Genomic DNA, 22,957 nt, shown 5'->3' with positions numbered 1-22,957 from the left:
TCATCTTTTGTCCGTCATGGTATCTTTTTTTTAACTTTTCTGAAGTCCTTCGTGTAAGGCTGGTCTTACACGACCGTAGTGGTTTTTGCGGTCCGCAATTTGCGGATCCGCAACACAAATTTCACTTTAAAAATTAATTCCGCAGACATCCGCAAAGTGCATCCGCAACGTTCTGTGTGTATCAGTATTATGCGGATCCGCAAAAAACAAAACACACCACAAAACACACATGTTGATATCCGCAATTGCAGATATACACTGATGTATGTTCAGTGTATATCCGCAAAAATGCACGCGCCCATAGACTTCTATTCGACCTTCCGTGCCGTGCCGTAAAAGCACAGCCATTACTGACATGCGGTATACTGTTCGGACCACGGTTGCGGCACGCCACACCACTGACAAAATCTACGATCGTGTAAGAGGCCTCATAGAAAATTATGGGACCGTTAATGGTCCGCAATTTTGAACCCGCAATTGCGGACCATTTGCGGTGCAAAACTACGGTCGTGTAAGACCAGCCTAAGACATTTTCTTTGTTGTTTTTTTTTTTTTTTTTAAGCTAAACAAATATGACAGCAACGGTAGTGTGAATGCGGCCTAACCTGCAGTGCAGCTTTTCCTGCCTGAATTCTGTCAAATGACATTGCAGACTTTCCCTCTTTACAGTGCAAGGCTGAACGCAGCGACGGATCGGATCTATCTGCTGCAAAAATTACCTAGTACAAGTGTTTTTTTTTTTTTTTTTAACATAGTGGAATTTAGGAAATACTCCAATCCAATGGAAAGTCCGCTGTGGACGTGTCCCATGTGGCAGTATCTTAAGGATATGTACACACGGCTCAGGTTGGGTGGGTACATCCGTGCTGGAGTCAGCGGAGGAGAATCTAATTACGCTTAGTAGAGATGAGCGAGTACTGTGCAGATCAGTCGATCCGAACAGCACGCTCCATAGAAATGAATGGATGCACCTGGTACTTCCACTTTGACGGCGGCCGGCCGCTTAACCCCCCACGTGCCGGCTACGTCCATTCATTTCTATGCGAGCGTGCTGTTCGGATCGGCTGATCTGAACAGTACTCGCTCATCTCTAATGCTTAGAATCAGCAGAGAGTAAAATTCTGTGAGGCCGGAAATGTTGCGATTCGCGGCGTTTTACAGTAACTGCAAAGTGGATGGTATTCATGCAAATCCCGTGCCCACTTTGCATTACCTGCTTCTGTGTCTGATGCCTTGACCCTATGACAGTCAACGCTCTACTCAATGGGGCTGCAGTCGGTGATTGCAGGGGAATCAGAGGAACAAGGGTACCGGCCTCCGCACAGGTAAAAACAGGGTTCTGGGGTGTAGTTTAACCTGCCATAGGAAGTCACTAGTAAGCTTCATTACCCCTGGATAACCCCTTTAAATTCAAGTATCATATTGGGAGATGCTACTGACCACTGCTATACCACCATTGGCTAGTGTGACTTGTACACTTACCTCTGCTCTTGTCTTACAGATCATGTATGTGTCAGCAGTATGAAGACTCACGTGATGATACAGAATGTCCTGGACATTACCGGCCTCTGCCCTGCAGCCATTTACATTACGCTCTGGCAGCTTCGCACATCACTCAATAACCAGGGTCCTGGTAGGTGATTTTAGCACATCACAGTATAATGAAAGTGAATGGGGTCACAATGGGACTCACAGGTTGCTGCAAACACAACATTACAGTCGCAAGGGTTGGATTTTCCTCCATTTGTAATGTCACAGCAAGCTGGTAGCCTACATATGTGTTGTAGCAGTGACTGATATCATGGCCATAATGACTACGTAGGCCTGAGCAGTGTCTTCTGAGTACGGCCTCATACACACATCCATTTTTATCTCCAATGTAGTTTTTGTCGCAGGGAGAACCCTGACCCATCTAAGTCTATGGGCCAATACATACACGTCCTAAGTGTTCTCTCTTCCTTGCAAACCCCTCCAAAATACCATAACACTTGAGATAACATCAAATGTGTGCACAAGGGCTTAGAGCAGAGCATAGGTGATCACATAGGTGCATTGGAATTCAGAGGCAATGTTACAGTGCCACCTACTGGTAACCAGTCAGTAAAACACTGGGGAAGAAGTATAAGGGAATGTTCATACAGGAGATTTTTGGGGTTCTTTTTGCTATGGATCCAACTTCTCATTGATTTCTATGGGAGGCAGATACATTTTTCTATTAGTAGAAAGAAAACAAAAAGCCACATTTTCTCTGATTTTCAGGCAAATTCATGTCATTTACTTCAATGTAAATGACAGGAAGTTTCCTGCGACATAATCTGCATAATAGTGGGTCCTGTCACATGAAACTCCCCGTAAAGCTTTAGTAAGTCATAGTAAGACAGATGTAATGGAGGATTGCTGCAGGTCAGTGGCTGCCATCTATAGTAGCAGCACCATGGAGGTTTATACGACCCTAATCTACATGCTATGACTAGATCCTGCGGCATGTCACTTACTGTCATGGATTTCACCCTGTACAATGCCTGCAGGTAAGTCAGAGCTAAAAGCACCTGATTCTACAAAACATAAAGGGAACCATCTATTGCTGCAGTATGCTATACATGTGGGGGGATTCCAGGATTAGATATGTCACCTATTGTAAGAACAGGTTGCTGTGTATCTGACACCAGCCCCAGTAGTACACAGTGTACAGAACCAGAACAGCTCCGACCCCCCCCCCCACACACACAACCCATCTTTACAAGAAAATCGCATAGATTATTTTAGAGCCTTGTCATGTAGAGGCTGATTTTAAAAGGTGGTGTTCAGGAATGACAGGTTTTCAGTAAGGAGGCTGAGAGAGGTGACAAACAAAAAACCTTGGCACCCAGGGGTTTGTTCTGGTGAAAGTCCTTGTCACGTGACCAGTAATCTAAGGAAACAAAATGTCACCGGTGACACAAGTTAGTAACATCCCTGGTCCTTCCCTTAGGCCGCCGATTGGTCACGTGCAGCAGGGTCTTCCACCGGAACAAGCGCCCAGGTGCTGCAGCACACGAAGACCTGACCTCCTATTGAAATTTGTAAGTCCTGAACAATCCCTTTACTGCATATTCCACCTCAAACATCAACTCCATAGTCCAACCAGATTCTGCCTCCTTTTTTCAATGGACAACTTTTTTTTTTTTTCAGGGTGCTGAGAAAAGTTGCAACCTGCAGGACTGATCTAGTCAGTCCATCACTCCACCACATATGGGCAAACCAATTTAGAGCTGAAGCCTCATGTAGCAAAAATTATGGTGTTCTACAACCTGTGCATCACCCATTTGCAGGACACGCCATGAGTTTTAGGTGTAGGTGTTTGTCTCCCTCTGATCAATGGTGTCTGAAGTTACGGTTGTGGGCCCTTAGGTGAAGATTTGCAGCCATATCTACTTTAAAGTGGACACAATATGGATCTGTGTCTGACTTGGTAGTATCAGAGCAGTAGCTTCTGGAGGCTGTAGTTAGAGCCCAAATGATCACACACTTAGTCTATATATAACGCTGCAATATGTACAGCCAACATTACTAGCAGCAAACCGTATCTCATACACAGATTTTACAATCCCCCACCTTAATACACGCACCCCCTGCTCTCAACTCATGTATATATGACCGTATTTTCCCAGTTTGTGGCCTCAGACCTGATAACCAGCAGTTTCAGCAAAGCAGGTAATCCCTGTTTTGGCAGAAATATAGCTGAAGGGAAAATACAGGAGAGCAGTGTACAGCTCCTATATCTGACACCAGGTGCTATGAAAGCCACCAGTCACAAGCAGCACAGCTAGACATTACCTGCAGGAGAGGGGTCACATGGCAGCCATTAGTGAGGGGGTTAAAGGGGGCTGCCAGAGGCATCTTCTGTTCACAGGTGGTCTGGCTGCTGATGCTCTTTTGTATGAGTCCCGTCATATAGTCCCATAGAGTAGTGGAGATTTGTATAGAGCCGCCCCCATTATAATAGAGAGCTGGACGTTACAACTTTATACAAGAATTCCCCTTCCTCCCCAAAAGACACAAACCCAAATCAGGAATGAAAGACAAACCCGGAGATGCAGACCCAACAGGATTTAATAGTTACAATACTCTCGTGTGCCCCTCAGCAGAGATACTTTAATAAAAAGAGCATATTACATTGGCATAGAGAAACAGGATCGCATCCCTGAAGGTCCCAGCCTGGCGTGCGGCGTCCGACCAAGAACCAGGAACAGATTATACCAAACACTTGTGTTTTATCAGAAGTTAGAGCTCGCCCTGCTCACGACACAACCAATAAAATTTGTCCCAGAAAATAATCTTGTACAAAAAAAAAAAAAAAAAAAAAAAAGGTCTGCGCAATAAAAAAAAAAAATATGCAACTTTACATGAGTCTAAAACCTATCCGAAATAAAAGCAAAAAACAAACAAAAAAAACAAGAAGTGTAGAAACGACGTCCAAAGCCAGAAGTATGGCGCAGGAAGACAGGGGAGGGATTAGCTGGTGTCCATCTGTGGAGGAAGAGACAGGATTAGGGACGAGAATGAACAGCTGGCCAAAGTCATAGGGAACAGCTGCAGCAACACTACACATGCGGCCCGGGATGGGGGAGGGTATGCAGCAGCGATGGGTTACCAACACACTGCAGTCACACCAATATGGAGGGAAATGGGGACCGTGACACTAGAATGGGGAGGCCAGACATGCAAAGATTCAGAACAAGCAGTTGGATGTCTGGTCTTACCCGGAAGGAGTGACCTAAGAAAATGGCCATGACTAGACGTATACACACACTGCAGTTTAGGTCCTGTTAAAGCACATGCAGTTTTGTAGAGGCCACCATAATATACAGGCACTGGCCGGGTGAGAAGCGGAACAGTGCATGTGATGTCATCCATACACAACATGTGACCACTACGGCAAGGTAGATTCTCACATAGCAATCAAGGCTCTGTTCATCCCATTAGGAGCTTCAGTCTCCAAAAATGGCAGACAATAGCGTCTGGTAAGACACTAGGCCCCGTAGTGATAGCCGGACTGCCCCAGTGACTACTGCCGCATCAGTGACCCAATACCCATGAAGGGGCAGATGTGAACAAACTCTAATAGGACTGAAGCGGTCAGGGATTTATACAGAATCCAATCGCAGGGCTCGTTCACATCTGCGGCCCGGTCTCCGTACTTAGGTTTCCGTTTCCTGCCTAAAACAGAGGCCTGCCTAAAGACGGAAGCCTGCAGGAGACTCTCACCCATTCATTTGAATGGGTGAGAAAGCTGTCCGGCCGTGCGCGGCAGTGAGCGTTTTGCGCTCTCCGCCGCGAAACCGGGTTTTATAATCCGGACACAGAGTCGGACATGCAGTACTCTGTGTCCGGATAAAAAAAAATCCGGTTTCGCGGCGGAGAGCGCAAAACGCTCACCGCCGCGCATGGCCGGACCCGGTCTATGGTTTCCGTCTTCTGCCATGCAGAAGACGGAAACCATAGAACGGAGACCCCAGACGCAGGTGTGAACCCAGCGGCAGTCTGTTCTTTCATCTACAGCAGGGGTAGGGAACGTACGGCTCTCCAGCTGTTGCAAAACTACAACTCCCAGCATGCATACCTGCTCTGCAGTTCTTGGAACTCCCATGGAAATGTATGGAGCATGCTGGGAGTTGTAGTTTCACAGCAGCTGGAGAGCTGAAGGTTCCCTACCCCTGATCTACAGGGAAGGTTACTTCATTAGGGTATAGAAAGGAGTTTTTCCAGTAAGAGCAGACACTGGAGCGCTCCAGCACTGGAGTAATAAATTGGGAAGGGCTTTGGTCATCCAGAGGTTTGAGATACGGGGTTTGTTACAGGGATTGAGAAGAGCACAGCAGACTCCATTACTAGTACGCTAGCGCTGCCATCTGCGCCACTACTTACCCGGGCATTGTAGGCGTCCAGCTGTGCGTCCAGCTCTTCTGCCGATAACTGTTGCTTTGTGTTTCTGCCAGCTCCTCCCCGACCACGGCCCCGATTTCCTCCCCTGCCGCCTCTTCTGTTCCCGCCACCAGCACCAAAGCCTGTCGGGCCCCCTCGTGGTCGCGTCATGCCACCCCTAGTCACACTACAAAAACAAAACACTTTAGTACCAGAAACCATTGCCAACAATTACTACCCCCCCATTAAGAGCCCCACTCACCTCTGTACAGGTCTTCTCTGTGCTTCAATCTGTGATGTGACCAACTGAATGTTCATGGGGCGACCTACAGAATAGAGAGAACAGGTCAGACAATGCTCGTGAACCCCCAGGAGAAGGAGGGTGAAGGGCGAGGTGTGGGGTCTCACCATCTAGAGGTACGCCGTTGTACTGTTTCATTGCCTTCAATGCGTCTGCTTTCCTTTCAAAGTGCACATCCGCTGTACCTAAACTTCTGCCGGATCTGTCATAGTGAACCGCTGCCTTCTTCAGGGTGCCAAACTCTGCAAACAACTCCTGCAATGACCAACATGGCAATTTGTCAGATATAGGACAAGCAGGAGGCGATAGATAATAGCCAAAGCCAATCTAGGGGACAGGTGAACAGTAAGATGTATATACAGGTGTTCGGCTCCAACACAGATGACCGCCGGTTAATGCCCCTCCCCCGGTAGAGAACAAATACGCACAGCCAATGCCATCATGTATGCCGAGCAGATGGAGGAATTGGTGCCGACTAGATAAATGCTCAGTTCAAAGTTATTGCAAGTATATGGCCATACCACGGGATCTAACAACCCTTATTTTAATTTTGTATCAAAACAAGGAGAAGTCCCCGCCATACTGTGCACGATCGTTCCAATTCTCTTGCACACCAGACACTTGAGAAGGGAGACACAGCCCCAGGGTTAAGAAAGCATCAGTGTACAATCAGCGGGGTCTGACCAATGGGAACCTTCCCCAATCCTACAGCCAATAGACTGCCCTCCTTTGTACCGCAATGTTATGGAAGAAAACAGATAGCGCTACAGTGACATGAACAGGACAGTTCATGGGAGACAGGAATAGGATTAGGGGTTGCCCAAGACCCCATGAGTATAGAAACAGGTTTCCCACCCACAATAGGTCATCAGTATCCTGTACACATGGGGTCTCGGACAACCTTTAAAGGGATTCTACCATTAAAACCTTTTTTTTGTGGATAAGACGTCGGAATAGTCTTTAGAAAGTCTATTTGTCTCTTACCTTTAGACGTGGTCTCCGCTGCGCCGTTCCTCAGAAATACCGGTTTTTACCGGTATGCAAATGAGTTCTCTCGCAGCAATGAGGGCATCCACACCGTTGCCAGAGAAGTGTCTCCAAGCACCGCCTCCTTCTTCGTCCGCCGCGTCATGTTCAATGTCTTGTTCCGGTGCAGGCTCATAACCTAGCAGAGCAGACTGCGCAGGGGAAAAGGGCCACTAACAGTACTGTGCAAGCGGCCATTTTCCCGTGGCCTGTGCGCCTGCGCAGTTTGCTCTGCTAGAAGTTATGAGCCAGCACCACAAAACACAGATGATGACGCAGTGGATGAAGGCGGCAGCACTTGGAGACACTTTTCTGGCAGCGGTGGAGACGCCCTCATTGCTGCGGGAGAACTCATTTGCATACAGGTAAAAACCGATATTTCTAAGGAACGGCGCGGCGGAGATCACGTCTAAAGGTAAGACGAATAGCCTTTCTAAAGACTATTCCGACGTCTTAGCCACAAAAATTTTTATTTTTTTTTTAAATGGTAGAATCCCTTTAAGGCAACCCCTCACTTCTAAGGATATTTTGCGTAAGAGCAGTATATAGATATACATTGGGCCCTGTCCTCATCAGAGTAGCCCCAACCACATGACACACACAGCAAAATCCCTATACACAGGACACCCCGGTAACCTGACAGTAGAGCTCCCCTTTAACAGTACATTCCCACAACTATAAATTCTCCTAGCCACATGATAGGGGGTAAGAATGAATGGTGGGGGTCTAACCGCAGAAGAATGGGATCCTCATACTGAACCCGGAGTCCTGACAATTCCCACCCCTAAGCAGATAATTGTACAGCACTGGGTAACCCACACAATGAAAATACATCATGGGGGGCCCCGGGGCGCTCTGATTTTTAAGCAGACTGTTCCCATTTTTCAGGTACCCAAGCAGACCTGAAGAACAGAAATCCCCCCCAAACGCCTTCGTCCACCTAGAATAAGACACTTTTTTCTACTAAATTTGGAGGTGGACTCAGTCTGGGCACCAAACCCTACAGGGTGACCAGAGCCCAGCACACAAGCACTTACCTGAATGTCGGCATCCGACACCCCGAAGTCCAGGTTGGACACCAGCAGTTTGCCCCCGGTCTCTACTCCGGCTCCAGCCCCAAATCCGCTGTCGAACAGGTCGTGCTGCCATTTATCCGGGAGCTGCTTGGGCTGTAAGAGACAATAGAGCGGTGAGAAAGGCCCAGGGGGGACACCAGAGAGAAAGCCCCAGCACAGGAGCAAGCAGCCCCCACCCCCGGAGCCGGCGAGTATACGGGGCGCCCTAGGCCCCTGATCCCCCGCTGCTCAAACCTTATCAGGCTGGGCACCCCCTCCTCGGTCCGGCCTCTCCGGGTCTCGCACGTCTCCGGGGCTCTCCAGGCGGCTCCCTCCTCCTCCTCCATTGCTAGGCCGCAGGCCCTCCCTGCCGGCCCCCCGTGCCCGCCACTCCTACCCTGCTGTAAGGTGCGGGCCGGTTCCTGCCACCCCGGTTTAACATCGGTCTCGTCCGGACTGGCCCTCCGCCTCCGCGACCGATACCACCGCCTCCTCCAACGCGGCCTACTGCTCCACCACGGGAGGCGCCACCTCGAGCGCCGCGACCTCCTCGGCCTCTGCCGGTAGTCCTCTGGCTGCGGTTCATCTTGATAATATCGTCCAGGGACATGTCCATCTTGTCCCCCATGGTGGCGGTCTCGGTGGCGGGTGTCCGGTGTGGTGGAATCACGTGCCCGGGCGCGGCTTCCGCTCTAACAATACAACGGCACAGAAGTGAGCCGCGCTTATGTAAGCTCCGCCTCGTGCAAGCCCGCCACTGCGGACGTCACTTCCGAGCCTTGACGTCATCGCGAGTTCTGTATTCCACGCCTCGTGTTCGATACGATACCACAAGCCAATCAGATGCCGAGGTGGGGTTTTTTTTATCCTGTAGACCACGTGACCAGCTGAGCGCCCCCTGCTATGGTTTGCTATAGGTTACACATAGAGTCTATGTATTACTATACAGCTAGCTATCTACAGATGTAATCTTACTGCACCCCATAGGATGAGGTCGTGTCTGTGGCAGCCACTGGGCTCAATCTGAATTAATTAGAGACACACCTGTGGATGGATTGTAAGGCGAACCTGAAACACAAGGCGTCTCAGTGTCATAAGAACGTCTTAAGAAATCAGCCAAGTATTAGGAAGAGAACTATAATGGCGTCCGTGTGTTTTCCGCATGAGCCATGCGAAAAGTAATTCATATGAACTACTTTCCCATCCGCATGACTCGCGCCGAGACCACGTGGAAAACACACGGACCCCATTATAGTCCATGTGCTTTCACTGCTCACCGCTTGTCTATACGTTCGCTATTTCTTCTCGGGGATCCCCAACCCGACTCACCGAACGTAGACGTGAACCGGGCCTCAGGAGGAACGGGCCCAAATCCCTATCAACTATTTTGAGAAGCTACTAGAAAGAAGATCTAAAACATTTGATCCACGTCTTATAGTTTAAGGGCCACGGCACCAAATACTAACGAAATGTAAACTATTGCCTTTGCAGAAAGTAATAAAAATGGCTTAAAAATTCTAGTAGCTTACTGGATCTAGGTATACCAAGAATTCTTTTATGTTACCAGCAAGGGTACCCTCCGAATGAAATAAAAACTTAACTTTTATTTCAGTATGCAATGAAGTAAAAATAGGGGCACAGTCCCTATCAGTCTCCATTAAAAATAATAAAACAACAGGGCTGTGTCGGTCTGTTGGCACCTGAATCTGTGTATTGGAAAGGTATATACTACCTTTAGATTAGGTTAAGCCTTCCCACATTCAAGGACATAGAGCAATCACATTACAGTGTCTATTTTTCAGGGAGGTTAAACCACTTTCCCTAAATCACAATCAAATCAGCTCATTGTAAACATACACTAATCAATCGGTGCCTGTCTGAAGCTCAAAGTGCCTACTCCTCTGATACAGCAAAAGCCCATTGGATGCTCATTGTGTGCTTGCTATATCAATAAAAACCATAGTGGCTGCAGCTAGCTACAGTATTTAGCCTCTTTGATACAAGGCGTATAATCAGATAAGATGTAATCTCATTCTGTCACTATCTCAACGCGTTTCTTCCTGCAAGGATCATCAGGAGATATAATGCAATGTCTAGCGTAGTAGTGCGGTTAGAACCTGATGGTGGGTCCTGATACTTAATGAGGTCTGGCTTAAAAATTCTCTCTCGTTATCCTATCACTTTCAACGTGGTCTATGGTGGTAGAAAATAGAAATAGTTCTGATAATCCGAATTGACCTGAAACGGGAAACGTTTATTTTGACTTCATGTCATATAGCGAGAAAAACATCCGTATGTGATTGTGACTTACATGTACACAAACATAGACATGTATGGATCCATGAGAAAACATCACTTGCATGCGCTCTCCATACACTCCACAGAGCCATACACTTCATTAATAAGCCCAGGGCGCAAAGTGGACAGAAATAGAACCTTTTTTTTAAATGTAGATTGTGAGCCCCGTATAGGAATCACAATGTATATTTTTTTCCCCTATCAGTATATCTTTGTAGAACGGGAGGAAATCCACGCAAACACGGGGAGAACATACAAACTCCTTGCAGATGTCGTTGCTGGCAGGGTGCGAACCCAGGACTCCAGCGCTACAAGGCGGCATTGCTAACCACTGGGCCACCGTGTTGCTCCTAGAAATAGAACCTGTCCCGAGTTTTGCCCCCAGGTTCATTGGCCCTGCAGTAATACGTGGGTGTGTGTATGGGGATGTAGAAAATAACGGATCAGCATGCCGGCCATTAAAAGCACGTCTGGTTGCCTGCATGTAGGCTAGTACAGTATATATGTCTGTCCGGGGCCTAGTTATAGGAGGTGCAGAGGTAAAAATGACTACCGATCCTGGACACTCAAGAAACCCAAAGGATTCTTCACAATGTAAGAAGATAACACGTTATCTTCATGTTACACCTCTGCCAATGTATGATATCTACTATGTATGTGAAGTGTCAGGCTGTATATATTTGTATAGCATTTCCTTACAGAGCCGTCTACAAGATTCATGTCTCTGCCCTGGGGCCGGGACATCCATAGTCAATGGCGTCTTGCCCATAGTGTTGTTGACTTAACACCTGAACAATTGACCTAACACAAAAACTTTCCCCCAGGCCTGTAGCTCTCAGTAGGGGGTGTTTTATATGCATTCACTGCCCTCCCCAAACACACACTCACTGGCCCACCAGTCTAGGATTGTATTTACAATTTGTGATGATCCCTTTTACTAGATACAAAGATGCAAATTGTGCAACTCGCCCTTGACTTGCCCCTGCACCACTCTTCCAGAGATACAATGTAAGGAAAAACAATTCCACGACACAGGAAAGTCGCCGATCACTTTCAACGTGGTCTATGGCGGTAGAAAAGTTGTACGTGTGATAAAACTTACAGTTTTGGACTTATATTTTTAGCAAAGTCCTGAAGATGAGATTATTGCAGAGTGTAGAGACCAAAAGAAAATGGCCAACCATACAATACTGGTGCCACCAAGTTTTCTTTGGGGATCCCATTGACATGAATGCAGTCTGACCACTGCTCCATTCAGGCTGGGGTGCAAAGCAATGCCGTTGTTGTGATATATGGGGGTCCCAAAGCTTGGATCAAGACGCATAACACGGCGCACCTGGGCCGCGAGGCAAAATTTGCACTAGGCCCCTCCAACTATAATGGGCCTTCAGGCTCCTGGGTTTAACTTCTCCCCTTCACGTTACACCCCTGGTCGGATCCCCATCATTGTGCAAATTATCCCCTACTAAATAGGGGAATAAGTTTACTTCAAGGGCAAACCCATTAGGCCGGTTGGAGACGACGGTGAAATAAAAGCACGGTCTGCACATGGGGGACACGAGGATGTTCCCTTGTGCCACACGTGCATGGGCCGTGCTTCTATGGCTCCTTTAAGAGAAGGAGCCACGTAAGCACGGGCCACAAAGTGAACCTGTCCCACACCACGGTCGTCTGCAAGGGGGCTTAGCCCTGTTTTTGGCCAGTGTGAACTGTCCACTTTGCTTGTGGTTCATAAAGAAGATGTTGCTGATCCTGGTTGATCTGTATCTGGGATCACTGTGCCAGATGAGACTATACAAAGGGACAACAACCCCCATCATTGGGAGATCAAACCGCTCATCAGATTGGGGGAAGGGCTTTGTATCTCATAACAGGGATCAATAGAAATCCTAGACACAACCATATGCGTAGACTGGTGGGTGGGAGGGTTGGGGGTCTGTGAATGCCTGCAAAAGCGCCCCCTAGTGAGAGTTGTACTACAGATAGAGTGAGAGTTATTGTGTCATGTCCATTGTTCAGCTGTTACGACAATATCACTATGGGGGGGGGGGGGCTGTTTACTACACTGGACCCCCTACCCATAGGGAAAGGCTATACAATAATAGAACATGACGTGTCATACATATGTACATACATATACATCACATACACTGAATTACCTGTTATTCCAGTTACAGCAAGTTGGCCCCCCACCGATCTCGAGAACCAGAGAGAAGAATAAAACTTAGTACAGCTCCGAGGCATTCAGCTTTCCCAAACTGCTGCAATACGGACTGATGAAGAATAACGTCATATAATATAATATACATATATCTGATCCGGGGCTTGCCAGATTTGCCATTTAGACTTCTGGGAAAGCTGGGTAACAGAGCATAGGAAGCTGTAATAAGGAATACTGAATCTTATATTTACCAGCAGAAACTTACTATACCATACCATAGCTTGCCAGGATTTCCCTTTCAGGATTCTGAGAAAGCTGGGTAACATACCTTAATAGGGACTGCTGAATACTAAATATATAAAATAAATCCCCCGTTTGCTCCCAAATCATGCTGAAGTTCACTTAATTTGCAGTTCAGGGTCCAGGAAAAGCTGGGTAGAATATTATGTAGGCTGTGGTAGGAAATACTGAATATTAACTGCCTGTATCTAAATAATTGTGCCATATCATGCTGGATTAGGGACCCTAAGGTGACAAATGTATTTTTCAGGGTCTCAGGAAAGCTGGGTAATATACCAGTTAGTGATGCCATGCATAGTGCTGCTGGAGCAAAATCTACCTATATATAAACCTCTTTCTAAGTTATAACATCTAGTTTTGCTAGTTTTCAGGACTCTGGGAAAGCTGGATGATTTGCACAAAGTATCTGTTGGATAGGGGGTAACTTGTTGTAACTGAAATATCCCTTTAATAGCAGATCATCTGGATGGCCATAGAGGATTCTGCAATACACACTGAGAAGACATGAGCACTCAGCTGAGCTGTGTATCCAGGTGTATGGCGGCTGTACAGATCCGCACGACTTCTGCTGTTCTGATGGAGCTGCAGCAGGTGAGAGGGGGCTCTGTTATCTCCAAAGGTGTCAATAGCCTAATGGTTTATTTACCTTCCCACTCTCAGACTGGAGGGGCAGATGGCTGCCACTGACAGCTCACTGCCTGCATCCCCTCCACACAGGGGATCCGAAAAGACCCCCTGAGTATAATGATATCAGCGGTAGCGGCTGTCACCGGGCCCCCTAATGTCCCGGGCCCTGTGGCAGCTGCCTCAGCTGCTACGGCGGTAGTTACGCCACTGCCTCCACAACATTATATAGTTACAGCCACATGGGCAGGAGATCCATGAACCAAACAAGGCAAAAGTGACCAGTAAAGTGCACAGTGAGGACCATTAGTCATATCCTAATAATCCAAGGATTGCAAATGTGTCTGATTTTATCTAGAAACAGCGCCATTCTTGTTCATGGGTTGTTTCTGGCACTGCAGCTTAGGCTGGATCAAGAGATGAATCACAAAGTCTGTGGTCAGGAGAGGCGCTGTTTAGAAATTTCATGCAACCCCTTTTTTTTTTGCAGCGTTTTAAAGATCCTAAGGCCACGGTCACACGGGGAGCGAACTGGCAGATTTTGGTCCTGAGAGTGACACGGGAAGCCAAAATATGTTGCGACTCCGGAGTTATCTCAAATGAATGGGACTAGTCCGGAGAGTGCTGCCGCGAGGCGGACGCCGGGGCTGACCCAGTCGCGAAATCTGCCTGAAGAAAGGGCAGCTCGTTTCTTTTTTTTCTACATAGACCTCTATTGTGAGGGGGCAGATTATGACGTGGATTCAGCACCATAATCCGTCCCCTCTTTCCCCATGTGATCGTGGCCTAAAGATTCTCTCTAGCCATCTTTGATTTTGCCTTTTGGTTTTGCCTTGGATACGACTATGAATGCAGGAACTTTCTATGGTCCAGGACTTGTCATACATATCCTCTCTGTGCCAGTCCCTCTCTTCTTCTCGGTGACTACCACCGTGCAAGGTGATCAGCACAAGGCATGTGTACATGAACTCATCTTCATAGACCTGACCTGCAAATCAATAGGCTGGGTGACCATGGATGATATGAGGTATGGAAATAATAACCTACTCTCCTCTGTGGACGCTGCGGGGAAACTGAACACGTGCACAGATTACAGCAGACAGTTGTCGTCACCTAAAGCAGAAAACCCCTTTAAGGGTCCACGTTACCATCCATAGGACGCAAGCACATGAATGAGAGGGATGCAAAAATTTCTGCAACAAATCTGTTGTATGTGAATTGGCCCTTATGAAATCATCTGCAGTTGACACCTTTATAGAGGTATTTTGGCTGGCACCTAGGTTGTCAGGTCTGGCAGAGTGCAGGTCACTTTTTTTGCTCACCAGCATTACCTTCCAGCTATGTCATGCCCTGAAACACCACATGGCCAGTAGGGGGCGCTGTAACATCACACTAAACCTCCATTGTCACCAGTGCAGCTTCCCACCTCATGCTCCGTGTATCAGGTCTTCAAGAAAGTCCTTCACGCCTGAGCAGTCTCCATACACACAAGGCTTTGCCCACATCCATCATGGCCGCTGCTGCATCATAACCTCTGCCCCTGCAGGCGTGACCGATCGAGCCGGAGAGCGGCAGACACGAATAGCCGATAAACCGGATCGCTGTATTATGGTAGAGAGGAGCCGCGGGTGTATGTGATAGTATACACAGGGTATATAGCCGGTATACAGAGAGGAGGCAGCATGAAGGTGCACATTAAAGCCTGGAATGGCGTCGCCTCATGGATGTGGGTGGCAAATGACGAGAACTGCGGGATCTGCCGTATGGCGTTCAATGGCTGCTGCCCTGACTGTAAGTATGTGCCCCCCCCGGCCATTACTGAGGGGCATTATATATATATATATATATATATATATATATATATATATATATATATATATATATATATATATACATGAGGCCTGTAAAGATGTGTGCTGGGGCAACTGCCCACTGGGATCACTCAGTCCTCTCCCATCTGACTGCTATTGAACCCTCCCACCTTCCTACTGGACCCACCTGACTACCACTGACCTCTCCTCTAATCTGACTGCCACCAAACCCTCCCACCCCCCACTGACTACTGCCAAACCGTTCCGCCTTCCTGACTACTGCTGAACTGCCCCTCCCTCCTGACTACTGGTGAACTGCCCCTCCCGAATACTATCAAACAAAAATATAGGGCAAATCTAGGTAGTGTTTATCTAAACCAACCACATTGACCCACAGGCCAACTACCACATAAAAGACAACATTAGTATAAAAAGTATAAATTTATTGAAAAGTACATAAATAAATAATAAATATGAATTCAAAGATAATTGGTGCAACCAACAATGGATGCAATGAGATACATACTAATAGGCTTCCATAAAGTAATGTGCTTTATAGTTAGTCCATGCAATATTTAATGACAAAGAGTACTCCATAAATTGGTGTCATTCGACTGTGTATAAATAGGTATGTAAAAGGATCTTAAATCGCTAGCAATTATTACTGAGAAACCAACATATTAACACACAATATTGCAGACATAAAGAGAGGCATATGAACTACATTTAGCATTACCTGTATGTATCTCATGCACCAGTACGCGCCCCACCCTCCCGAATACTGCCCAACCCTCCCTCCCTCTTGAATACTGCCAAACCGTTCCGCCCTCCCTCCCTCCCACTGCCCAACCCTCCCTCCCGACTACTGCCCAACCCTCCCTCCCGACTACTGCCCAACCCTCCCTCCCGAATACTGCCAAACCGTTCCGCCCTCCCTCCCGACTACTGCCCAACCCTCCCTCCCGACTACTGCCCAACCCTCCCTCCCTCCCGAATACTGCCAAACCGTTCCGCCCTCCCTCCCGACTACTGCCCAACCCTCCCTCCCTCCCGACTACTGCCCAACCCTCCCTCCCTCCCGAATACTGCCAAACTGTTCCGCCCTCCCTCCCGACTACTGCCCAACCCTCCCTCCCTCCCGACTACTGCCCAACCCTCCCTCCCTCCCGACTACTGCCCAACCCTCCCTCCCGACTACTGCCCAACCCTCCCTCCCTCCCGACTACTGCCCAACCCTCCCTCCCTCCCGACTACTGCCCAACCCTCCCTCCCTCCCACTGCCCAACCCTCCCTCCCTCCCTCCCACTGCCCAACCCTCCCTCCCTCCCTCCCACTGCCCAACCCTCCCTCCCTCCCACTGCCCAACCCTCCCTCCCGACTACTGCCCAACCCTCCCTCCCTCCCACTGCCCAACCCTCCCTCCCGACTACTGCCCAACCCTCCCTCCCTCCCACTGCCCAACCCTCCCTCCCTCCCGACTACTGCCCAACCCTCCCTCCCTCCCACTGCCCAACCCTCCCTCCCTCCCACTGCCCAACCCTCCCTCCCTCCCACTGCCCAACCCTCCCTCCCTCCCTCCCGACTACTGCCCAACCCTCCCTCCCGACTACTGCCCAACCCTCCCTCCCTCCCGAATACTGCCAAACCGTTCCGCCCTCCCTCCCGACTACTGCCCAACCCTCCCTCCCTCCCGACTACTGCCGAACCGTCCCTCCCTCCCGACTACTGCCCAACCCTCCCTCCCTCCCGACTACTGCCCAACCCTCCCTCCCTCCCGACTACTGCCGAACCGCCTCTCCCTCCCTCCTGACTACTGCCAAACCGTTCTGCCCTTCCTCTCTCCCGACTACTGCCCAACCCTCCCTCTCTCCCGACTACTGCCCAACCCTCCCTCTCTCCCGACTACTGCCCAACCCTCCCTCCCGACTACTGCCCAACCCTCCCTCCCTCCCGACTACTGCCCAACCCTCCCTCCCGACTACTGCCCAACCCTTCCTCCCCCCCGACTACTGTTGAACCGTTCTGCCCTTCCTCTCTCCTGACTACTGGCGAACCCTCCCTCCCTCCCGACTACTGGCGAACCCTCCCTCCCTCCCGACTACTGCCCAACCCTCCCTCCCTCCCGACTACTGCCCAACCCTCCCTCCCTCCCGACTACTGCCCAACCCTCCCTCCCTCCCGACTACTGCCCAACCCTCCCTCCCTCCCGACTACTGCCCAACCCTCCCTCCCTCCCGACTACTGCCCAACCCTCCCTCCCTCCCGACTACTGCCCAACCCTCCCTCCCTCCCTCCCGACTACTGCCCAACCCTCCCTCCCGACTACTGCCCAACCCTCCCTCCCTCCCGACTACTGCCGAACCCTCCCTCCCTCCCGACTACTGCCGAACCCTCCCTCCCTCCCGACTACTGCCCAACCCTCCCTCCCTCCCGACTACTGCCCAACCCTCCCTCCCTCCCGACTACTGCCCAACCCTCCCTCCCTCCCGACTACTGCCCAACCCTCCCTCCCTCCCGACTACTGCCCAACCCTCCCTCCCTCCCGACTACTGCCCAACCCTCCCTCCCTCCCTCCCACTGCCCAACCCTCCCTCCCTCCCGACTACTGCCCAACCCTCCCTCCCTCCTGACTACTGCCGAACCCTCCCTCCCTCCTGACTACTGCCTACCAGTCCTAAAATTCACGTCTTTTAGATCTTATGGTTTTATATTGACAGACCACGAGATAACAATTCTGGCTCATCGCTCCTTGTAACTGTACCTTGTGCCATTCCTCTGTTATTCCTCCTGGAAATGTGTGACTACATTGACAACTGTGAGTTTCTATTCCCCTTATGTAAGGACTATGGCCCGTACTGTCAGCAGGGATTGGATAGTGTCAGGGACGCCCTCGTCCTGCTGCCCTAAATTTCCAGGAGGAATAACAGAGCAACACACAGCTGACCTATAAGAGAAGATGCTCCAGAATTATTATTTCATGCAGAATACAAGACGAATGTATACAGGTTCTCCATGATCCCCCCCTCGCTCTGTGTCTCCCCCTACAGGTAAGGTTCCCGGAGACGACTGCCCCTTGGTTTGGGGTCACTGTTCACACTGCTTCCATATGCATTGCATCCTGAAGTGGCTGAACTCCCAGCAGGTGCAGCAGCATTGCCCCATGTGCCGGCAGGAGTGGAAATTCAAGGAGTAAATCACGTTGCGATGCCGGAGTCGTCCTTGGCAGCTGCGGAGTCACGAGTCTCCGGGGCAGCGACTGCCGGAAACTGATCTAATGGACAACAAAGTCTTCTCAACCTGCGTAATGTACAATGGGAAATAAAGACGTGTCCTGGAGGACTGTGACAGCGCCCCCTCCCTCCTCTGCATATAAATGACATTATTTTACCTTTCTCTTTGTGACGAGCCAGATTTGTCATTTCCAGTTGTCAATTGAATAAAGTGAATCGACGCAAAACTCCCGGGACGCGAAGAAGGAAATGTAATTTCTCGGAGACGGATCCTGGCGGAGTATACGGGGGGATAATATAGCCGATATACATTATCTTCATTAGAAAAGGTCACGTGACTTCTCGTTTCCGAGTGGATCCTCGCGTCTCTTCAATTTGCATCAAGCGTAATTTACTTTTTGGCGGTGCAGAGTGAACCCTTTCACTGCTGGTGTTTTCTGCAAGTCTTAAATAAAAGGGATTGTCCAAGGGTCTTGAAAAAAAATGATTTAAAGGGGTTCTCCCTGTACCCGCCCCCTTTGGTCGCTCCGCCTCCTCTCCCATTTTCACAGGTAACTCACCTGTCCTGTGGGAATTGGCAGACTATAGTAAAGTACAGGTATCTACTGGTGAAAACGGAGAAGGTGGTGCAACCCGGGGACCAGGTACTGGTTCTGATCACGTGACCCTGGGGGTAACCCTAACAAATACAGAATTGGCCTCTGATATCCCCCTGATGTCCTTACGATACATAACCACTAGGTGATCTAACACCGGGGACCCCAACTCATATTGACCTGTTCACAGCGTCTTACATTGTATAGTGGCTGTGCTTGGCATTGCAGCTCAGCCCCATCCACTTGAGTGGGACTGAGGTGCAGCCGTACCATGTGACTGATGACCGTAATGTTATCGAAGCTGATCTGTAGGGATCCTGGATAGGTCATCAATGCGTGAAGTCCAAATCCCTTTAAATGTCCTGCAGCGATGACATCACCGGCCATGTTGAATCATATACACTACATGACCCCTGAGGCCAGTGATTGGTTATAGCAGTCACATGACTCATGTACGTGATGTCATCGCTGCATCATTGGCGTTTTGTGAGCCAAAGTCAGTTGTGGATTGAGCAGAAAGTAGAAGTGTAAAAACTTCCGATATGTTTCCCATTACTTTTGTAGCGATTTTTGGCTTTGGCTCCAAAAAACGCAGCAAAATCTGCAACACAAGAAGCTGCGCTTCCGCAACGTCCAGCCTTAAAGGAGAATTTTAGAACTTTTTCTCCCTTTTCTACTCGGACAACCCCTTTAAGTGTTAGGGCGCATTCACACGGAGTTTACGCTCCGCAAAAAGACGCGCGTTATATGAACAAGCCATTGAACTACAGAATACACGGAGCGTAAACTCCATGTGAAGGCGCCCTTACATTCCTGTGTTGACAACGCATTTGGTGCCTGTGTACTAGAGGAAATGGGACTGATCTACTGAGCATGTGCGACCACCAGCACTGGACACATGAGGGGATCAGAAATACACCAGGGGGCGCCATAACAAATAACAGCAATACGTAAATACTCCGGCTGCAACTTACACTTATTATTGTAATTACTATTACAATCTGTATATCGTATAGACAGTGTTGGCCAAAAGTATTGCCCCCCCCCTGCAGTTCTGTCAGATAATCCTCGGTGTCCCCCAGATAATGATTGCAAGCACAAACTCTTTGGTAATATCTTCATTTATTTTGCTTGCAATGAAAAAACACAAAAGAGAATGAAAAAAAGTCACATCATTGATCATTTTACACAAAACTCCAAAACTGGTGCGGACAGAAGTATTGGCGCCCTCAGCCTAATACTTGGTAGCACAACCTGTAGACACAATAACTGCGCACAACCGCTTCCGCTAACCAGCAATGAGTTTCTTACAAGGCTCTGCTGGAATCTTAGACCCTTCTTCTTTGGCAAACTGCTCGCGGTCCCCCCTGAGATGTGAAGGGGGCCTTCTCCAAACTGCCACCAAGAGATCTCTCCCCCTCCCCCACAGGTGTTCTATGGGATTCAGGGCTGGACTCATTGCTGCCACTTTACAAGTCTCCAGGGCTTTCTCTCACCACCATTCTCTAGTGCTGACCTGAAGTGTGTTTTGGGTCATTGTCCTGCTGGAAGAGCCCTGACCTCTGAGGGAGACCCCGCTTTCTCACACTGGGCCCTACATGATGCTGCACAATGTGCTGGTCGTCTTCAGACTTCATAATGCCATGCACACGGTCAAGCAGTCCAGTGCCAGAGGCAGCAAAGCAACCCCAAACCATCAGGGACCTCCGCCATGTCTGACTGTAGGGGGCGTCTTCTTCTCTTTGAAGGCCTCTTTTTTCCTGTAAACTCTATGTTGAGGCCTTTTCCTACTTTTGTCTCATCTGACCAGAGAACATTCTTCCAGAACGTTTTTGGCTTTCTCAGGTAAGTTTTGGCAAACTCCAGCCTGGCTTATGTCTCTGGGTAAGAAGTGGTGTCTTCCTGGGTCTCCTACCATACAGTCCCTTCTCATTCAGACGCTGACGCTGGATAGTACGGGGTGACACTGTTGTACCCTCGGACTGCAGGGCAGATTGGACTTGTTTGGATGTTAGTCGAGGTTCTTTATCCGCCATCCGCACAATCTTGCGGTGAAATCTCTCGTCAATGTTTCTTTTGCGTCCACATCTAGGGAGGTTAGCCACAGTGCCATGGGCTTTACACTTCTTGATGACACTGCGCACGGTAGACACAGGAACATTCAGGTCTTTGGAGATGGACTTGTAGCCTTGAGATTGCTCATGCTTCCTCACAATTTTGCTTCTCAAGTCCTCAGACAGTTCTTTGGTCTTCTTTCTTTTCTCCATGCTCAATGTGGTCACACAAGGACACAGGACAGAGGTGGAGTCAACTTTAATCCATTTCAACTGGCTGCAAGTGTGATTTAGTTATTGCCACCACCTGTTAGGTGCCTCCGGTAAGTAACAGGTGCTGTTAATTACACAAATTAGAGAAACATCACATGATATTTCAAACAGTGCCAATACTTTTGTCCACCCCCTTTTTTATGTTTGCTGTTGAATTATATCCAATTTGGCTTTTTGACAATTCTTTTTGTGGTTTTCCATTGAAGACAAATTAAATGAAGATAATAATACCAAAGAATTTGTGATTGCAATCATTTTATGGAAGAAACAGTATTATCTGACAGAATTGCAGGGGTGCCAATACTTTTGGCCAACACTGTATATATGGGCTGCCCCTAGTGGAGGCAAGAGGACAATGAGATTTCTAAGTGTACTGTACTAGAAGGGTAAGTTCACACTGAGTTTTTTGCTCTGGATTTTGACACTCGTGGATTACTGTAGACTCTCTCACAGATGATTAAACAGAGAACCCTGGAGGATGTAATCTAAAGAAGGTCTCCGGAGTCTTTAGGTAAGTACACACAGTCAGGTTTTATGGATGTAGTTTTTCATGTCAAAACCAGCACTAAAATGTTCTCTCTGTCCTTTATGGATTCTCTCCCTTTATGATCCGCACCTACCTCTACAAAACCTGAATGTGCATCCTTTCCCTTAAATGGATTGTCCAGGAATTGGACAAACTGTGGAGGGGCCTGGGGTAAGTATTACAAAAAGCGTACCGGGGGCAACACAGTGGCTCAGTGGTTAGCACTGCAGCCTTGCAGCGCTGGAGTCCTGGGTTCGAATCCCACCAGGAAAAACATCTGCAAGGAGTTTGTATGTTATCACCGTGTTTGTGTGGATTTCCTCCCTTCTACAAAGACATAGTGATAGAAAAAAAATGTATATTGTGATCCCCCCCCAGCAAAAAGCGTACCTGTTTCTCACGCTCTGGAGTCCATTCAGTCACCCATTGCGGCTTAGTTTTTAGGAGACCTGCACCTCGTGACCGCTGAGACTACTCAGAGGGATCGATGATGTCGCTCACATACATGACCGCTTTGTCGCTGCTGTCCGCTGAGGTTGCTGATTGGTTTGTGAATGGTCACATGGTGTGAAGGGTTTCCAGGACCTGCGGCACCATGTGTGAGAGTCCCCCAACTCCAGCGTGAACAATGCCTGGAAGATGTAAAGTATATTAAAGTCCCTGGACCATCCCTTTAAGCAGATGCTTTCTCAATGACACCCCAGTAGGATATTAATGATGGTAAGTGTGTTCTCCATTGCTAAACCCAACTTACCACATTACACTCAGTGATTTTCATGCTGAATCCACCTCATAATC

The 22,957-nt window shown here is 48.7% G+C and overlaps 2 protein-coding genes across 2 annotated transcripts; one reads left to right on the top strand and one right to left on the bottom strand.

Annotated features, from left to right (window-relative positions):
- Positions 1 to 4,080: 4,080 nt before the first annotated feature.
- Positions 4,081 to 9,035, bottom strand: ALYREF (Aly/REF export factor). The gene is made up of 6 exons (XM_075279357.1): positions 8,684 to 9,035; positions 8,269 to 8,400; positions 6,313 to 6,460; positions 6,167 to 6,230; positions 5,908 to 6,091; positions 4,081 to 4,509 (listed from the first exon to the last, which is right to left on the bottom strand). The coding sequence occupies exons 1-6, from the start codon at positions 8,912 to 8,914 to the stop codon at positions 4,495 to 4,497; spliced, it is 774 nt and encodes a 257-aa protein (XP_075135458.1). The 5' UTR covers positions 8,915 to 9,035; the 3' UTR covers positions 4,081 to 4,494.
- Positions 9,036 to 15,221: 6,186 nt separating this feature from the next.
- On the top strand, positions 15,222 to 19,173 carry ANAPC11 (anaphase promoting complex subunit 11). Its single transcript, XM_075278186.1, has 2 exons — positions 15,222 to 15,460; positions 18,528 to 19,173. The coding sequence occupies exons 1-2, from the start codon at positions 15,352 to 15,354 to the stop codon at positions 18,671 to 18,673; spliced, it is 255 nt and encodes an 84-aa protein (XP_075134287.1). The 5' UTR covers positions 15,222 to 15,351; the 3' UTR covers positions 18,674 to 19,173.
- Positions 19,174 to 22,957: the final 3,784 nt, after the last annotated feature.

Source organism: Leptodactylus fuscus, chromosome 6 (assembly GCF_031893055.1).
Source record: "Leptodactylus fuscus isolate aLepFus1 chromosome 6, aLepFus1.hap2, whole genome shotgun sequence".
Lineage (NCBI taxonomy): Eukaryota > Metazoa > Chordata > Amphibia > Anura > Leptodactylidae > Leptodactylus > Leptodactylus fuscus.
The sequence above is the reverse complement of the archived record's forward strand: the minus strand, read 5'-3'. Positions and strand labels throughout refer to the sequence as shown.